The 16,654-nt window shown below is 36.9% G+C and overlaps 1 protein-coding gene across 1 annotated transcript; it reads right to left on the bottom strand.

Annotated features, from left to right (window-relative positions):
- Window positions 1–1,452: 1,452 nt before the first annotated feature.
- Window positions 1,453–14,410, bottom strand: LOC134741665 (UBX domain-containing protein 1). The gene is made up of 6 exons (XM_063674530.1): window positions 14,258–14,410; window positions 13,781–14,177; window positions 11,497–11,681; window positions 8,334–8,522; window positions 6,777–6,895; window positions 1,453–1,627 (listed from the first exon to the last, which is right to left on the bottom strand). The coding sequence occupies exons 1-6, from the start codon at window positions 14,305–14,307 to the stop codon at window positions 1,584–1,586; spliced, it is 984 nt and encodes a 327-aa protein (XP_063530600.1). The 5' UTR covers window positions 14,308–14,410; the 3' UTR covers window positions 1,453–1,583.
- Window positions 14,411–16,654: the final 2,244 nt, after the last annotated feature.

Below are 16,654 nucleotides of genomic sequence, written 5' to 3' on the forward strand. Positions count from 1 at the left end.
GGAACCCTTATAGGATTACTCGTGCGTCTGTCTGTCTGTCCGTCTGTCACAGCCTTTTTTCTCGGAAACTACTGAACCAATTAAGTTGAAATTTGGTATACATATGTAAGTTTGTGACCCAAAGACGGACATGTCACGTAAACAAATGATTTTTAAACACGGGGGGTCACTTTTGGGGGGTAAATGAGAAAATTAAAAAATAAAGTTTTTCAAATCAAACTACATGGCGTTACATATCAAATAAAAGAGCTCATCGTGAGAATCTCAAATATATTTTTTTATAATTTTAAGATAAACAGTTTAGAAGTTAATATTGTCTTCGGTTACCGCGACAGTTACTCATGAAATAAAACTATGAAAACGGATTATATCGCGTATATTGAATTTATAATACATCCCGACGTTTCGAACCCTTTACAGCGTTCGTGGTCAACGGGTGACTGAGGAAAAATTACAAAGTGCAAAAATACCCACATACTAAAAATAATGAACAATCATAGACTATAAACTTTAAGGCTGGTTGTACATGCAAAATCGGTTCATAAGGCTAGTTATACACCACAATCATTTTCAAATAAAGATATATATATACACGCGAAAAAAACTAAGTCGGCTCCAACCCTACACCACGGACCCGAGAAGATTTAATAAAATCCCAATATAGAAGTTATTCAAGAAAATAGGCAAAAAATGACCCCCCCCCCCCTTTATCTCCAAAACTACTGGGTCAAAAAAATTGAAAAAATACACAAAATAGATCTTTACCTATAGATCACAGGAAAACCTATTGGAAAAGTGCAGTCAAGCGTGAGTCGGACATAATTACTTAGTTTTTGATCCGACCCGTGGCTTTTTAAAGACATTTAACATACACATACATAAAAAATGAATTGTTTAAATTGTGTAATGTACGGAACCCTTGGAACGCGAGTCCGACTCGCACTTGGCCGGTTTTTTCTTTTAAACATACCATGTGGGGTACCAAATGAAAGGGCTTTGTGAGTAGATTACAAATACCTATATAACGTAGTCTAACATTTTCACTACTTGGCCATCACTCCCGGATACCTCGGGAGAGATGGCCAATTGTAAAAAAAAATTTAAACATTTTTTCAAGCTGATCTCAATAGAAATATTTTTTATTTGTTTCATTTTCGAAAGCCAATTGATCAAAGTTTATGACGAAATAAAGATTTATTTAATGACGTGTAAACTTATTTTTCTTATCGCGTCTAAAATAACTATAGCCAACTACCCCGGACTTACCCTAAGTTACCGCCTACATACATAAATACTCAAGTTTATGTGTTTAGTAGATAAGTAGAAGTGGTAATGCTTATTATTAACAATCCAAACATGCAATGCATGCAAAACAATGCAAACATGCTTATAATTAACGCAACTTTGTAGTAGGCATTAAATTATGTTTTATTACAAAAAAATACATTGATTAAGATTAGAAACAAGACACTTTATTTACTAGTCATAGTAATAATAAACCACCATTATCTTAGTTCATATAATCCCGAATTAATACAAATGCTTTTATAAATATAAAATGAGAATGATTGTATTTAGTCATTTTATGGACCTCGAGAGACTATAATCACCGCAGATGGTACCAGTCCTGGAAGCAAAGGAAATTAGATCATTAGTTTTTATTGAACTCTGTAGCATTGCGGATATTTAAAAAACGGACAAGTGCGAGTCGGACTCACGCACGAAGGGTTCCGTACCATTACGCTCAAAAAAGGTAAAAAATCACGTTTGTTGTATGGGAGCCCCACTTAAATATTTATTTTATTCTGTTTTTAGTATTTGTTGTTATAGCGGCAACAGAAATACATCTGTGAAAATTTCAACTGTGTAGCTATCACGGTTCATGAGATACAGCCTGGTGACAGATGGACAGACAGTGGAGTCTTAGTAATAGGGACCCGTTTTTACCCATTGGGTACGGAACCCTAAAAAACAAGTGCGAGTCGGACTCGCCCACCGAGGGTTCCGTGCAAATTTAACTTATTTTTCTTTTTATTTCAATCTTTAAATTTTTTTACAAATTTAGTTTTGACATTTTTCCCTGTACTTGTAGTGTAAGACGATATTACCATGTAAAATAAGTAAAGAAAGAGTGGTAACTTCATACATCAGCTTTCTTACGAAAACGCGCCTTATTTCGTAGTCGACATTTAGCGTCAAGTAGCGGAATTCTCAGTACTGCTACACGACACTAGATGTCGAATGTGTTGCGAATGACGAAAAGTGTATTGCTCAACAATTTATAACTCAGATTCAGATTATTTATTGGTAAAAATAATACAATTTTTTACACGTCATATTTCCACGTGCTTTAAGATTAGACTTAAATGTACGATAGATATAATTAAATACAATTTCAATATGTCAGTTATTGGTTCAAGTTAATAATCATAGAATAATGTTATAAATTAATAATTAAATTACAAAATTTCAGTGTCATCGATTCGATTAAATTACAAACAAAAGATGCATGCAACAAATATCCACTACTTAATACTGCAAATTATCACTTAGGTTTTCAAATTCATTTATATCGTAACAAGCACATTTAATTAGTAACGCCTTTAATTTATTTTTGAAAATTGTGTAACTGCCTGCATTTCTTATGTCAATTGGAATTTTATTGTATATTTTGGGCCCAAAGACGCTGAGAGATGCTCGGGCCTTGGCCAACCGTTGCCGCGGGGGCGCAAGTAGATTTAGCGCGCGACGCTCATCGCTTCTAACACCGTAAGCTGAGTAGTTGTGCGTATTTGCTCTAACGTATAGGCACAGGGCGGACACGCTATACATCAAAAATTACTTGCGTTTCTATGTGTGAACGGCACGTCTGTACACGCCTCATGCGTCAAAGTGTGAGTAAGTTGCTTAAAAATAGTACTGAGCGGCCGGCAAACGGCCGTCAATCTGTTGTCGCGGGGCGAGGTAATTCGAGTCGGGGCGGGGCGGTGCGTGGCCGTTCTGTATGATAATACTATTACTTATTCTGTGGTATAAGTCAAAGTCAATATAATCTTTATTCAAATAGGCCTAGCAACAAGCACTTTTAAATTGTCAAGTTTTAAATATTACCTTAATCTAAATATCAGAGCAATTTATTGATGCAGTTATTATTATTCTTAAAAACATTGAATTATTATAGATATGTCAAACTTAATATCGTCAAACACCAAAATTGTATAAAAAATACTAGTCTAGAAACTTTCTAGAATAAAAATCTAAATGTCAAAAAATACAGATTACCTAATATAGGTATTCATTGAATTATCAATTTCATCATTATTAACACAATAATAAATAATTAATTATTTTCAATCACAATCCCACGGTGTTTCATTATTCATGTAGTCTTGTGTGCTATAATAGGCTTTAGAGATAAGTTTACGTTTTACATATTTTTTAAATTTATTAACAGATAATTCAGTGATGATATTTGGAAGTTTATTATAAAATCTTACACAGTTACCCATGAATGATTTTTTAATTTTATGGAGCCGAGTGAAGGTTACTGCAAGCTTATGCTTATTTCTAGTATTAATGTTATGTATGTCACAGTTTCTCTTAAAACTGGCAATGTTTTTATGTACATACAGAATATTCTCATAAATATATTGACAGTGCACTGTCATTATGTCAATTTCCTTAAATTTATCTCTAAGTGAGTCTCCATGGTTCATTTTATATATTGCTCGAATAGCCCTCTTCTGCAGAACAAAAATGGTATTTATCTCTGAAGCAGTAAAATACCATATGACATAACGCTATGGAAGTAACTAAAATATACTAATCGAGCTGTTTTCACATCAGTTAACTGACGGATTTTGCTCACTGCAAAAGCTGCAGAACTCAGTCTATTCGAAAGAGTATCAATATGGGGACCCCATTGGAGTTTAGAATCTAAAGTTATACCAAGAAAAACTGTACTATCAACCAATTCCAATTCCTCGTCCTTCACAATGACACTTGTTTGCACATGCCTTACGTTACTACTAGTGACAAACTTAATACATTTAGTCTTTTTCTCATTTAACAATAAGTTATTAACATTGAACCAATTTACTACTTCTTAAATAGCATCGTTTACATCACTGTAAGCTTGCTGCTGTCGTTTGACTTTGAAAATAAGTGAGGTATCGTCTGCAAACAATACTATATCATGGTGGGTCTTTACAAGGTATGGCAGGTCATTAATGTAGATAAGGAACAGGAACGGCCCCAATATTGATCCCTGCGGTACACCCATAGAGACCAATGACCCCGGTGATCGTTGTCCATTCACATCGACCCTTTGTATTCTACCGTGTAAGTAGGACTTAATTAAATTCAGTGCCGATCCTCTTACTCCATAAAAGTGCAGTTTCCTGATCAATGTTTCATGACAGACGCAATCGAAGGCCTTAGATAAATCACAGAAGATACCCAAAGCATCATGCGACTCCTCCCAGGCATCGAAGATCTGTTTAATTAGCTCAACACCAGTGTCGGTTGTTGAGCGACCCCGTGTAAAACCAAATTATAGGCAAGCGGTCAGTATGTATACACTGGGCAGCGTCAAGATTTTGTGGTGTCTAAACAGGTCCCTAGCCGGGTGATCGGCCGTTTTTCTAGCAATGATTCGTAATGCTCGCTTTTGTAGTTTAAATGGTCTATCTCGATCAGCGGATGTGGCCCATAGATAAGGTATCCTTGTATGAGGATAGAGTGAAAATATCCAAAATATGCTTTTTTGAGATTGTCAGTAGACAACGTCGGGGCAAGCCTAGACAGAGCAAAGCACGCCGAGGCCAGTTTATTACATAATTGGTCTATGTTGGGAGTCCAGGTCAGCCCTGAGTCGATAATAAAGCCGAGGTACTTAGTCTCCTTGACCTGTGGGACCATGACGTTATTTATTGATATGTCAAGTTGAGTGTTATCATTATTATTTTTTAGTTTAAAGTGTATTATGTTAGTTTTGTCAACGTTGAGTAACATCCCGTTAGCGGAAAACCATCTAGACATTTTAAGCATTATCATGGATAACGTGGATTTTAATTGATCAATGTTGTCAGCGTTAACAATGATGCACGTGTCGTCGGCGAACATTACGTACTCCGGATCATCGCAGGCAGATGTGATGTCGTTCATTAACACTAAAAACAGGTTATTGCCCGTTGAGGAGCCCTGGGGAACGGAGCTACTGCCTATAGGTTCCATTTCCGACCTCGCATTGAGGACACACGTGCATTGTCTACGATTTTTCAAAAACGAGGCTATAGTATTATAGAAACTGCCAGTAAATCCGTAGCGTGACAACTTGTCTAGGAGAAGGGCGTGATTAATCATCTCGAAGGCACGCGACAAGTCGCAGAATACGGCTGCGACTTGTCGCCCGTCTTCGAGGTGCTGGAGAACGCGCGCCACCACGTTGCGCGCGGCGTCAACCGTCGAGCGCCCGGGCTGGTAGGCGTACTGTTGGCGGTTCAATAGTTGGTTACATGTCATATGTTTTATTATTCTATTACATAGCAGACCTTCAAAAAGTTTCGACACTACTGGAATTAGCGATATAGGCCTATAACACTTAGGTGAGTGCATGTCGCCTTTACTCTTATAAATGGGGTGAACTTTTATTTGTTTCAGGGCATCAGGGTAGACTCCAGCGATAACGCATCTATTAAATAGTAGTAAAAGCAATGAGATTACGCTCGGGGGCAAACTATCTATAATACGAGTCGTCATGTCATTTATGTCCTTTGACTCTTTGCGCTTTGTCCTTTTACATACTAGTAAGATTTCGAGCGCGGTGCGATTACATGGGGTGGCATTGTTTACGTTTGCTTCAAGATAAAACCGGTTTAGCCGTGCGGCGGCGTCGGCGGCACGCGCATCTGTGCTGTCACCATTGTCACCAGCTGATTTGTTAACGAGAACGTCAATTGCGGTGCAAGCAGTTTTTTTGTTATTGCATGTTTCCATTGATATAACGCGCCATACCCTACGACACATATTATCCTTACTGCCAGCTGAGATCAATTTGTTGACGTAGCCGCAACGTGCTACTAATATTAAAAGCAGAAGGAGTTGAAAATAGAGTACCGGTTACTCTGGCTGGTTATAATATTAGCTGAAATTCGTTGAGCATTAGACTTTTTGTTTGCCGCGTCATCTATTGTGGAGTAGCAGTACTGAGAGTTCCGCTACTTGTCGACTACGAAATAAAGCGCGCGCACTGATGTATGGAGTTACCACTCTTTCTTTACTTATATTTCTCTATGATATTACTTGCCAAAATTCATAGTTCTAGGTCAACAGGAAGTACCTACCCTATAAATTTTGATTCCCTTGAGAGTGTTGAAATAGACGTTTTTTGCGGCATAAACGGCATATTTTTTTTACGTTAACTTAGAAGTTTAATTATTTTACGGCTCAAGGGATCGTAGACTTGAGTATATGGTTTTAATTCCAACTTGATACCTCCACGCGTTCCCGAGATAAATTAAAGGGTCTTGACAGACAGACGGACGGACACAGAGCAAAACAAACGCAAAGCCGGCAAGCTTACGTTTTATTTTATCACACCGTTTATTTTACGGTCATTTCCCGCCATCATTATCAACAGGTCTCGGTATATCAAGCATTTGCTTCAATTTTTATTTCTTTCAATATGTAGTATATTTAGTATTTACATAATACATTGCAACTTGCAAGTTACTAAGAAACTTGTAAAAGAAAGACCATAATATATCGCGTCTTACCTAGTGACTCGAGCGGTTTCTCATAGTCTTCGGGCGTAAATATTTTCTTGGGGAAAGTGGTCATGAGCTTGAAGCTGTCGTCTGCGGCGTACCCCTGTGAGTTCATCTGTAGGTACAGCCTGCAACATGTACAAACTTAATGTTCATTGAAATGACTTAGTGCTCTTCCCTTTATAAGTTTTTTTATTTGTGATGTATAAAGGCAAAAACTGTATCTCAATTGAACGTCATCATAAGTTCAAAACATACTAGGTATACCCCGATTTTACAGTTCAAAGTTTATTATTGTATACATATAAGCTGTATATAAGAATCAGGTTACATTGCAGGTCGAATATACAATTACACATTCAGTTACACTGAGACTTTACCTTTTCAGGTGTGCATACATTTGCAACATATATATTTACATATTTATCTAAATACTACAAATACTTATGAGTAACTTAAATAGTCATTACGGCCGTTCCATCGGTTCGCCGCTGTCTCTGTCACATTTCGCAAGAAAGAACGGGAAAGATCATGCGCGCCAAGTGTCAATTTTGATCGAATTTTGTCGATTTTTATTTATTTTAAAAACGTTACCCTACAATATCGAAATTCGAAAGCTATGAAATTATTATTTAAGTTAAGATTGTTTTTTCTTCTTTTTTGTTTATAGTATCACATAATAAATAACCGAGTAAAGTTGGATTAAAAGTCCGAGTTAGAGGTTACTTTGGGAATTAATTGTATCGAGCGAAGTGTCATAATTCGTGTATCGGAAGTTAGTATATTAAAGATAATATAGTCAAGAACTACATATATTTTTTCCACGTCTACGAATATCAACGCCTGGGTATGGGTAAAAACATTTTTCTACGAGCCACATTTTTGTGTTTGACTTGAATAGTTTGACATCGGTAACTTGTTATAAATTGTGATACACATAATATAGCATTATTTTTAGCATTAGAAAAAAGGTAAACAATCTTGACGTGTCTTTAATAGAAAAACGTTTTTTAAAAATCCGTAACTATTAATTTTTACTTATGAAAGAAAATAATGTAAATGATCGTATTTGATATATAATTGTTGCATATTAGCCGTGACTTATTTTTCAAAACTGATATTCAACAAAAAGACACGTCAAGTTTGTTTACCTTTTTTCTAATACTAAAAAAACGAGGTATAGGTAAACAAAACAGACACAGAAAGTACATATCTGTCATAAATTTAATATCGTACAATGTTGTAACAGAAATCTAATTATTTTAATACTTTTGCAGCGCTTTTGTTATCTAGTAAGTACAGCGAGCTGCAAAATTCACACATTTTGGTCCCATATTATGAATAAATTCATTAATAAAGTGGCCATGCAATTTTGCCATCTTTCTCTTCCATCCATAATCTCCTATTATACAAGTCTACAATAGGAATAAACTTGACTGTATGCGCGCCTGCTCGTAGCTCGGGCGCGGCACGGACGCGGCCGGCGCTTCCTCCGGGACTGGCTGTCCTATTGCTGTAGTTTATACTATGGCTGTAGTCTACAACTCTACAGTGAGAGCAACTTACTTGACGGCGGCGAGCTGCTCCTTGGCGCCGAAGGTGTGCGCGAGCGCCGAGCCGTCGGGCAGGCGCAGCTGTATGCGCGCCTGCTCGTAGCTCGGGCGCGGCACGGACGCGGCCGGCGCGGCCGCCGGTGACGGCGCCGGCGCCGGTGCCGGTGCCGCCTCCGGGATAGGCTGCCCTGATGCTGCTAGTCTGAAATGAGAACAAACAAACACTGGTTGAAAGATCTACCAGAAAAATATTTTTTTTAAAAAAAAATGGATGAACCAGCAGTTTTTGAAAAATCTGCGCTTTTTTGGATCGTAATATGGTTTCCAAAAGTTATGAATAGCAATCTTGAGGCCTTTCTCTAGTAAATTAACTGCGACCGAAAACAACCTATTCAGTACTACCCCTTCCTCCAGTACTGTGAAGAAAATTGATATGGCAGTAGGTACTCTTTATGTATAGTTGTCTTATAGGGGTCCCTTTGTTTGACATAATTATTAAGTCATAATGTAATGATTGTCATATTATCGTTAGTCATAATTCTGAAATCGTTAACTTTAGGATTTTCCTCGGGTTATCCTATCTATAGTTAGGTTAGGTTAGGTATGTTTTATGGCAATCCTGAAAAGCTAACTACAACTAAACCTAAAAAAGACAAATTTAATTCAATTTCGACCCCATCAACGAACCCCATTAAATTTTGATTTCACTTACCTAGATACCCAAATTCAACCAATAAAGCACTGCAATCTCCTCGGCATAGTCATTGACGAGAATATCAATTGGAAAATGCATATAGATAAAATTAGCTTGAAAATATCATGCTTTGCTCTGCACTCAGAAATATTTAAAAAACCACAGGTTTAAAAACGGCTCTTAGTGCATCATGCATTTACACAGACATGGCTCCAATACGGGATCAATTTGTGGGGTAATAGCACAAATAGTACAGATTTATTCATATTACAAAAAAGGTGTATTAGAATATTAAGTAATATAAAAAACCAAGAAAGTTGCCGACCCTACTTTAAAAAAATTAATATTTTAACTCTACCATAACTCTATATATTAGAAACATGTAAATTTGTAAGAAAACATCCTGACCTATATTTAAAAGCTAAAGATCGTCATAATACTTGTACCTTAAATTTAAGACACCAAAATAAAATAGCCCTTCTCGCCAGTAACTTACAAATAAGTAATAATAGCCCCTATAATATGTCGATAAGAATTTTCAATAGTCTCCCAAAGGAAATAGCGGGAGAGCAAAAATATGATAAATTTGTTAACGTTTTTATTCTATACAAGAATATTTTGATTGTAATAAATACCATAAATAGACATATAAGTAATACTTACATAGAACTTAGGTAGGTATATCTTTTGTGTAATGTTATCTCTGTGTTTAATTTAAGTACATATGTGTTAGTTTAGAGTAGGTAGATAAAATTGCAATACCCTTACAGGGTGTCATGTTGTGATACATTATCGATTAAGAACATCTGTAATACCAATGTGAAAGCAATTAATATATTATATTACGCGTTTCTGAGAAAAACCAAATTATGAGTAATGACATAATATGACAATCATTACATTATGACTTTCAATAATTATGTCAAACAATAGAGACCCTCATGAAATAAAACTATGAAAACGGATTATATCGCGTATATTGAATTTATAATACATCCCGACGTTTCGAACTCTTTACTCTTTCTTCGTTTTTTTTTTTTTTTTTTTTTTTTTTTATCGCGTATATATATATATCTTTACTTGAAAAATAATTATAGTGTATAACTAGCCTTATGAACCGATTTTGCATGTACAACCAGCCTTAAAGTTTGTAGTCTATGATTGTTCATTATTTTAGTATGTGGGTATTTTTGCATTTTGTAATTTTTCCTCAGTCACCCGTTGACCACGAACGCTGTAAAGAGTTCGAAACGTCGGGATGTATTATAAATTCAATATACGCGATATAATCCGTTTTCATAGTTTTATTTCATGAGTAACTATCGCGGTAACCGAAGACAATAGAGACCCTGTCTTATTACTATTGCACTTTATACAAACTTAAAACTTAGATAACTTTTTTCGGTTTATACAATTTATACAAATGTATATGTAATGTTATATTTTATTTTATATTATCCTTTATTTCAGACAGTAAAGTAAATTTCATATTTTTACATTTCTTACATATTTTATTGCTGTCTGTGTGCCACTTATTGGCAAAAGGCCTCCTCCACTCTTCTCCATTCCTCTCTATCTTTGGCAACTCTCGTCCATGTGCTTCCTGCTATGGCTTTGATGTCGTCCACCCATCTTGTAAATGGTCTACCTCTTTTTCTTTTCTTATGGCCTGTGAACCAGTTCATTATCGATTTCGACCATTTTTCTTTGCCTCTAATTGTATGTCCTGGCCATTTCCATTTCAACTTTTTTATTGTTTTTGTGACATCTTTTGTTTTGGCAAGTTTCTTGCTTCCTAATGTGTGTTTTAGTGAGAGCCCAGGTTTGGCAGCCGTAAGTGAGTACAGGAAGTATGCTTGTATCAAAGAGTTTCCGCTTGATAGTTACATTGATATCTTTAATTTTCATTATTTCCTTTAGGCTCCAATGTCTTCCAAGCATTTCCAATACGTCTATCTATTTCTTTTGAGGTTAGATCTACCGGAGAGATTATCTGGCCTAAATAGATGTACTCATTGACATATCCGATTTGGTTATTATTGATGAGAATAGGTTCTTGCTTGTCGTTAGTCATAGCCTTGGTCTTTAGTGTGTTCATAACCAATCCCACCTTCTCACTTTCTCTAACCAGGTCATTCAGCATTGTTTGCAACCCTTCGCTTGATGATGAGAGTATTATCAGGTCATCTGCAAATCTCAAATAGTGCTAAGACGGGCGTACCGGACTAGGGTCGCCGAGGCATGGTCGATCATGTCAAGTTTTTCGTCAAGCGGTTTGCCGTACGCCCGGTAAGAACGAACTATGAGTGTGAGCGAGAAAGAGATATGCGGATCGGACCAAGGTCGCGGTCCGGTTCACCCGTCCATTAGCACTAGGTATTATATTAGAATACTTATACATATACAATTTTGTACCTACCTTTTTTGAATTTTCAATTCAAAAGGGCCTAGATAAATTCTTAAGTAATGAATGTGAGCTTACTTCCGAGCCTGCTTGTCTGCTTCTATCTGTGCCCGCACGCGTTCGCGCGCCTTTTGGTCCTCTATCTTCTCGCGCCGGCGTTGCTCTACCAGCTTCTGCATTTCCTGCTCCTGCAGGCGCAACCTCGCATCCTGCATGTCTTTGCCGGACTTGATGCGCAGTCGCTCGCGCTCTAGTGTTTCAGCCTACAATAAAGACAAGTAAAATACAATGGCTAGATTCTAGAATTGCACAGGTGTGGTACTAGACTAAGTACCATGAAAATAGTCATTATTATACATAGATGGTTCACAATGTCAAAGTTAAAGTGACAAGATGGTTGAATACTTTATCTTATGCTGAGACGGAAAAACTGACAACGAAGGCTTAACCTACCCACATAATACAAACCTGCAAACATGCACACACTCCTTTTTGGCACACTCACCACCACCCACACAAACACACGCTCACACCCAAACTTGAATATCATGTTTAGATCTTTTAGTTTAGTTTCTGTATTCTTTAGCTTGTATTGTAGTAATTACTTTTAGTATTAAGATATGTATAATAACATTAATAACGTGGACATAATTGTCAATCGCTCTCGCAGACTTCCAAGATACAGGCTCAGCCTAGTTTGGAGTCTGACTGACGGATATATCGATACACATGTAAACAACTTTTATGATAATAAACTATTTGTATTTGTATTTTTGTATTTGTAGATAAATTATTATACATAAATAGTCATTGTATATCTTCCTAAGGCCCAGCCATACAATAATTAAACCCAAAATTTGACAGACAAATTTGAAGGTTTTGGTTTGGGTGAAAATTAAACAAAACAAAAGCTACTCTATTCCAATTGAAAATGGTTTGAATTTCATCAAACTTAATAAGTACTATCAGTGGCGGAATTGCAGTCTTGGCTGCCTTAGGCCCCCGGCCCCGTAGTAGCCGCCCCTTTCCTCCTCACGAAGATATAACACGTTTTTTTTATTTTATATATAAGCCTATTTTGGTGTCCCACTGCTGGGCAAAGGCCTCCCCTCGTTTTCTCCACTCGACCCTGTCATCGCCATTTTCCCATCATTTGGGGTAGAATGCGTCCAAGTCGTCCCGACATCTCCTTTTTGGTCTGCCTGAACCCCGGCCTGCACCGTCTATGGTGCTCCGTGGGTCCCACTCAGTAACCATTTTGGCCCACCTTTCCGGGTGCATGCGACAGACATGTCCCGCCCAGTCCCACTTAAGCTTAGCGGTCTTGACGCCTACATCTGCAACTCTAGTTCTGGAGCGTAGTTCTGTGTTTCTGATTCGATCAGTTCTACGAACACCTAATACTACGCTCCATAGCTCGCTGGCAAACCTTGAGTTTCGATTTTAGGGCCTCAGTTAATGACCAAGTTTGTGCACCGTAAGTTAGGATGGGCAGGATGCATATGTCAAGGAGTTTGCGCTTAAGACACAAGGGAAGGTCACCCTTCATTAGCGCTTTCATGGACCAGAAGCTCTTCCAGGCGTTCTCGATACGTCTATCGATTTCGATAGACCGCCTGTTCTCGAAGGATGCTATCTGGCCCAAGTAAACTCGTCGACATATTGTATATCCTGCCCATCTACTACTATACTATGTTTAGCTTGATTGGTCATCAACTGAGTTTTCGCTCTATTCATTGTAAGTCCAACAATAACACTTGTTACAAGCTCAAATATTTACGTCCCCTGTAGTGTACAATATAATAATTCATTACTTACCTATCTAATTTTCTATTTTAATTATAAGATGAGATATATAAAATTTTCATAATGGTGAATAGTTATCACAAATAAAATGTGAAGATAGTTCATTGAACCACTGGAGGGCTTTGTCACTTTTTCTTTATTATATGACATCCATTACAGTTTATAATTTATATATAGTAGTGTGACTACTTAAAAAACACAAATCAGAATATTTAATAAAATAATTTGATTTGTTTCCAAAATTGAGTATAGATGGCAGCACCAGTCTCTCTCGCTATATCGTAATTCCGTAAGGAATTCGTATAGAAGGTACAAGTGTTACTGCTTGCCCTTAGAGTTAGTCATAGTCGAGAAATTCGGACGGGTATCACCGTGGCGGGGTGGCCTAGGGGTTCATGGCGTTAGCCGCGACAGCTAAAGCCGCCGGTTCGAATCTGGCCTTCACCACTGGAGGGCTTCGTCACTTTTTCTTTATTATATGACATTTATTACATTTTATAATTTATATATAGTAGTGTGACTACTTAAAAAACACAAATCAGAATATAAAATATACCTTATCCCTTTCCTCTCTTTCCTTTCTCTTCTGTTTCATTCGCTCCTCGAGTAGTGCAAGTTGGGCCTTCTTCTCTTCTTCCGTGAGGGGTTTTTTTTCCTCAGTGGACTCTGAGAAACTGCTATGATTGGTCTTCGCCGCATGGAACTCCATTTCGTCCTGATTCTTAAAAAGTTTCCCGCATTCATCACATTTAAAAGACTTCGCCTCAGCCGCCAGGGCTTCAGACGCCGGCGGGGCCTCTTTGGCCGTCGCCGGTTCGGCGGCAGTCGCTTCTGGCTGTGAACTCGAGCCAATCGTATGTCCAACGCTTTCCACAGGGTCATCAGCATGTGCTAGCAGCCACTCCATAGCCGGCTCAACACCCTTGAAGTTAGTAACCGCTAAAGCCTTCTCCCTAGAACACAACAAGCTCCTTGTATTAGTCTGCAAATAATAACCTATTTGAAGTAGGTCGTGTCATACGCCTTAACTTACGCTCTTTCTTTTGGGAAGCCCATCTCCATAAGGGTTTGTATTTCTGCCATATTTGTGCCCGAAGATTAACAATACATAAAATAAACTGAATCCCTTTTTATCAGCTGTTTTCAGAATTCGTTTCTAACAAATCCGACTCCGACTATGTCCGGACTGTCATTATGCAACAGATAAAATATATTCTTTGAGACATGAAGATTGTCAAGTTAATTTAAGATCCAAATAAAAACACTTAAAAATCGTTCAAGTAATGTCAATAAAACTCGTAACCAAAATGGGAAATACATAAAATAATACCTACTGAAACGTTTTTACTTTATTTTACTCTAATTTCAAACAATAATTATGATTTGAAGTAGTGTGAAGTGAAACTGAACGTGTTTTGAAACACCGATCCTCAGAATCATGGAGACTATATAAAGGACCCAAATCTCTATGTATGAAAAGTCCATCAAAAAACAGTAATTAGGCGGCGCCACCATACACCGAAATACTACCAAAAACAACCTACGTAATTTGGTCGGGTTATTTGTTGCCTTATATGCATGGAGACTATATAAAGGAGCCAAATCTCTATGTACGAAAAGTGTCCATCAAAACACAGTAATTAGGCGGCGCCACCATACACCGAAATACTACCAAAAACAACCTACGTAATTTGGTCGGGTTATTTGTTGCCTTATATGGTTCATGTCATACTCATGTCCCAGAGCCTAACTAGCGCCACCGGAGAGATTTACAGTGCTTTTTTTATTTATTCCAAATATTAAATCAAAAGTCAAAATTGGGCCGAACCGACATCAAGAGAGGAACAAATATGGCTTGTGACCAGTGCCGGCCCGAGTCCTTGGCAAAAGTCCTTGGTCAGGGTAGAGCGAAATCGGGTTTTGGCGCCCTTCGTTGAAGCTTTTTACCCAAAAGCAAAACGAACCGTATTTTGGGCCCGCGTGACACTCGCGTCTTTTAAAACTTTTTTTTTTCTCATTTCTTGCTATCCGGCGCCTAGAGCGGCCGCTCCACTCGCTCTACCCTAGATCCGGCCCTGCTTGTGACAAGCATGAGTGACGTCACAAGCGTCACAAGAACTGTAGATCCGTTTTGGCGCGAAAGTTTAAATTGTCATTGTCAGTTTGTAACAGCAATTTTTGACTACAAATTACAGTATTTTATGCTGGCACCACACTTCGCCATATTTGGCAAATATTCGTGTTGCATCTCTTTCCTTTTAGTCATACTTGTTATGGCCATTTTTTGCCCGGATGCTGCACTTCATGATAAAAGCAAGCCGCTTTGCACAGTGCTAGTAGGGACCAAACTGAGTGATTTGACCCGCAGCAGCGCAAGTTTCACTCCTTAGGAACAGAGATGGCGCCACTTCTTTAAAAAATATTTCAAAAAATTCTACAAGCTAAACCAATGAACCGATTTAAATGTTTAATATCTCAAATGAAAGCTCATTATATACATTACTTTTAAAAAAATACTCAAAAAATATATACTGATTACTTTCGACAAAAAACGGCATCTTAAGTTTTTTTTTTTACTCGATTGATAGTTTTTACTTGGTTTCTCAAAAAAAATGTATGAAACATGAATAGCTTAATGCATGTATATATTACTGAATCAATAACAAGTATTATAAAAAAAAACCCGACACCGATACCTCTCATACTTCACGAAATATAAAAGTTTGAATGTGAGTGTAAATTTCTTCAAAATATATTTCAAAAAATTCTACAAGCTTAACTATTTGACCGATTTCAATGTTTAATATCTCAAATAAAAGCTCATTATATACATTACTTATAAAAAAATACTCATAAAACATATACTGAACCCTTTTGGCAAAAAACGGCATCTTAAGTTTTTTTTCTTACTCGATTGATAGTTTTTACTTGATTTCTTTAAAAAAAAAATATGGAACATGAATAGTTTAATAGATATATATATAGTACTGAGTATATAAAAGTATTACAAAAAAACCCGACACCGATACCTTTCATTCTTCACGAAATATTTAAGTTCAATTATGCACGTTCTTACAAATAAATCCTTTAAAAAAAATCTTCAACCGCAGTAAGTGCACTGATTTTAATATGAAATGTGTCATATGAAAAGAAATCACCCAATTTATTTTAATAAATAAAAAAAATATAAATAAAAACTGAATAAAGTTTTTTCCTGGTGGTAAATTACAAAAAAAAAAATATAACAAATCTAAAATTAGGAATTATTTTTATTTAAAGTGACTACATTTGTAAACAAAAAACTTAAATGTCCTCTTCGGGTTCATATTTCATATTTATTTATTGCAACCATGGTTTTATAGGTATTACAAATTCTTGGTAGTTCCACATGGACCCCGTGGGGGCATACCAATATTACATGCATACTTAG

The sequence above is a fragment of the Cydia strobilella genome, chromosome 1, assembly GCF_947568885.1.
Source record: "Cydia strobilella chromosome 1, ilCydStro3.1, whole genome shotgun sequence".
NCBI lineage: Eukaryota > Metazoa > Arthropoda > Insecta > Lepidoptera > Tortricidae > Cydia > Cydia strobilella.

Coding starts and splice junctions, on each gene's coding strand:
- LOC134741665 (XM_063674530.1), bottom strand. CDS start 14,307: ATGGCAGAAATACAAACCCTTATGGAGATGGGCTTCCCAAAAGAAAGA. Junction 11,682..13,780: donor AAAGAGAGGAAAGGGATAAG/GTATATTTTATA, acceptor TCTTTATTGTAG/GCTGAAACACTAGAGCGCGA. Junction 6,896..8,333: donor GAGCAGCTCGCCGCCGTCAA/GTAAGTTGCTCT, acceptor TACATGTTGCAG/GCTGTACCTACAGATGAACT.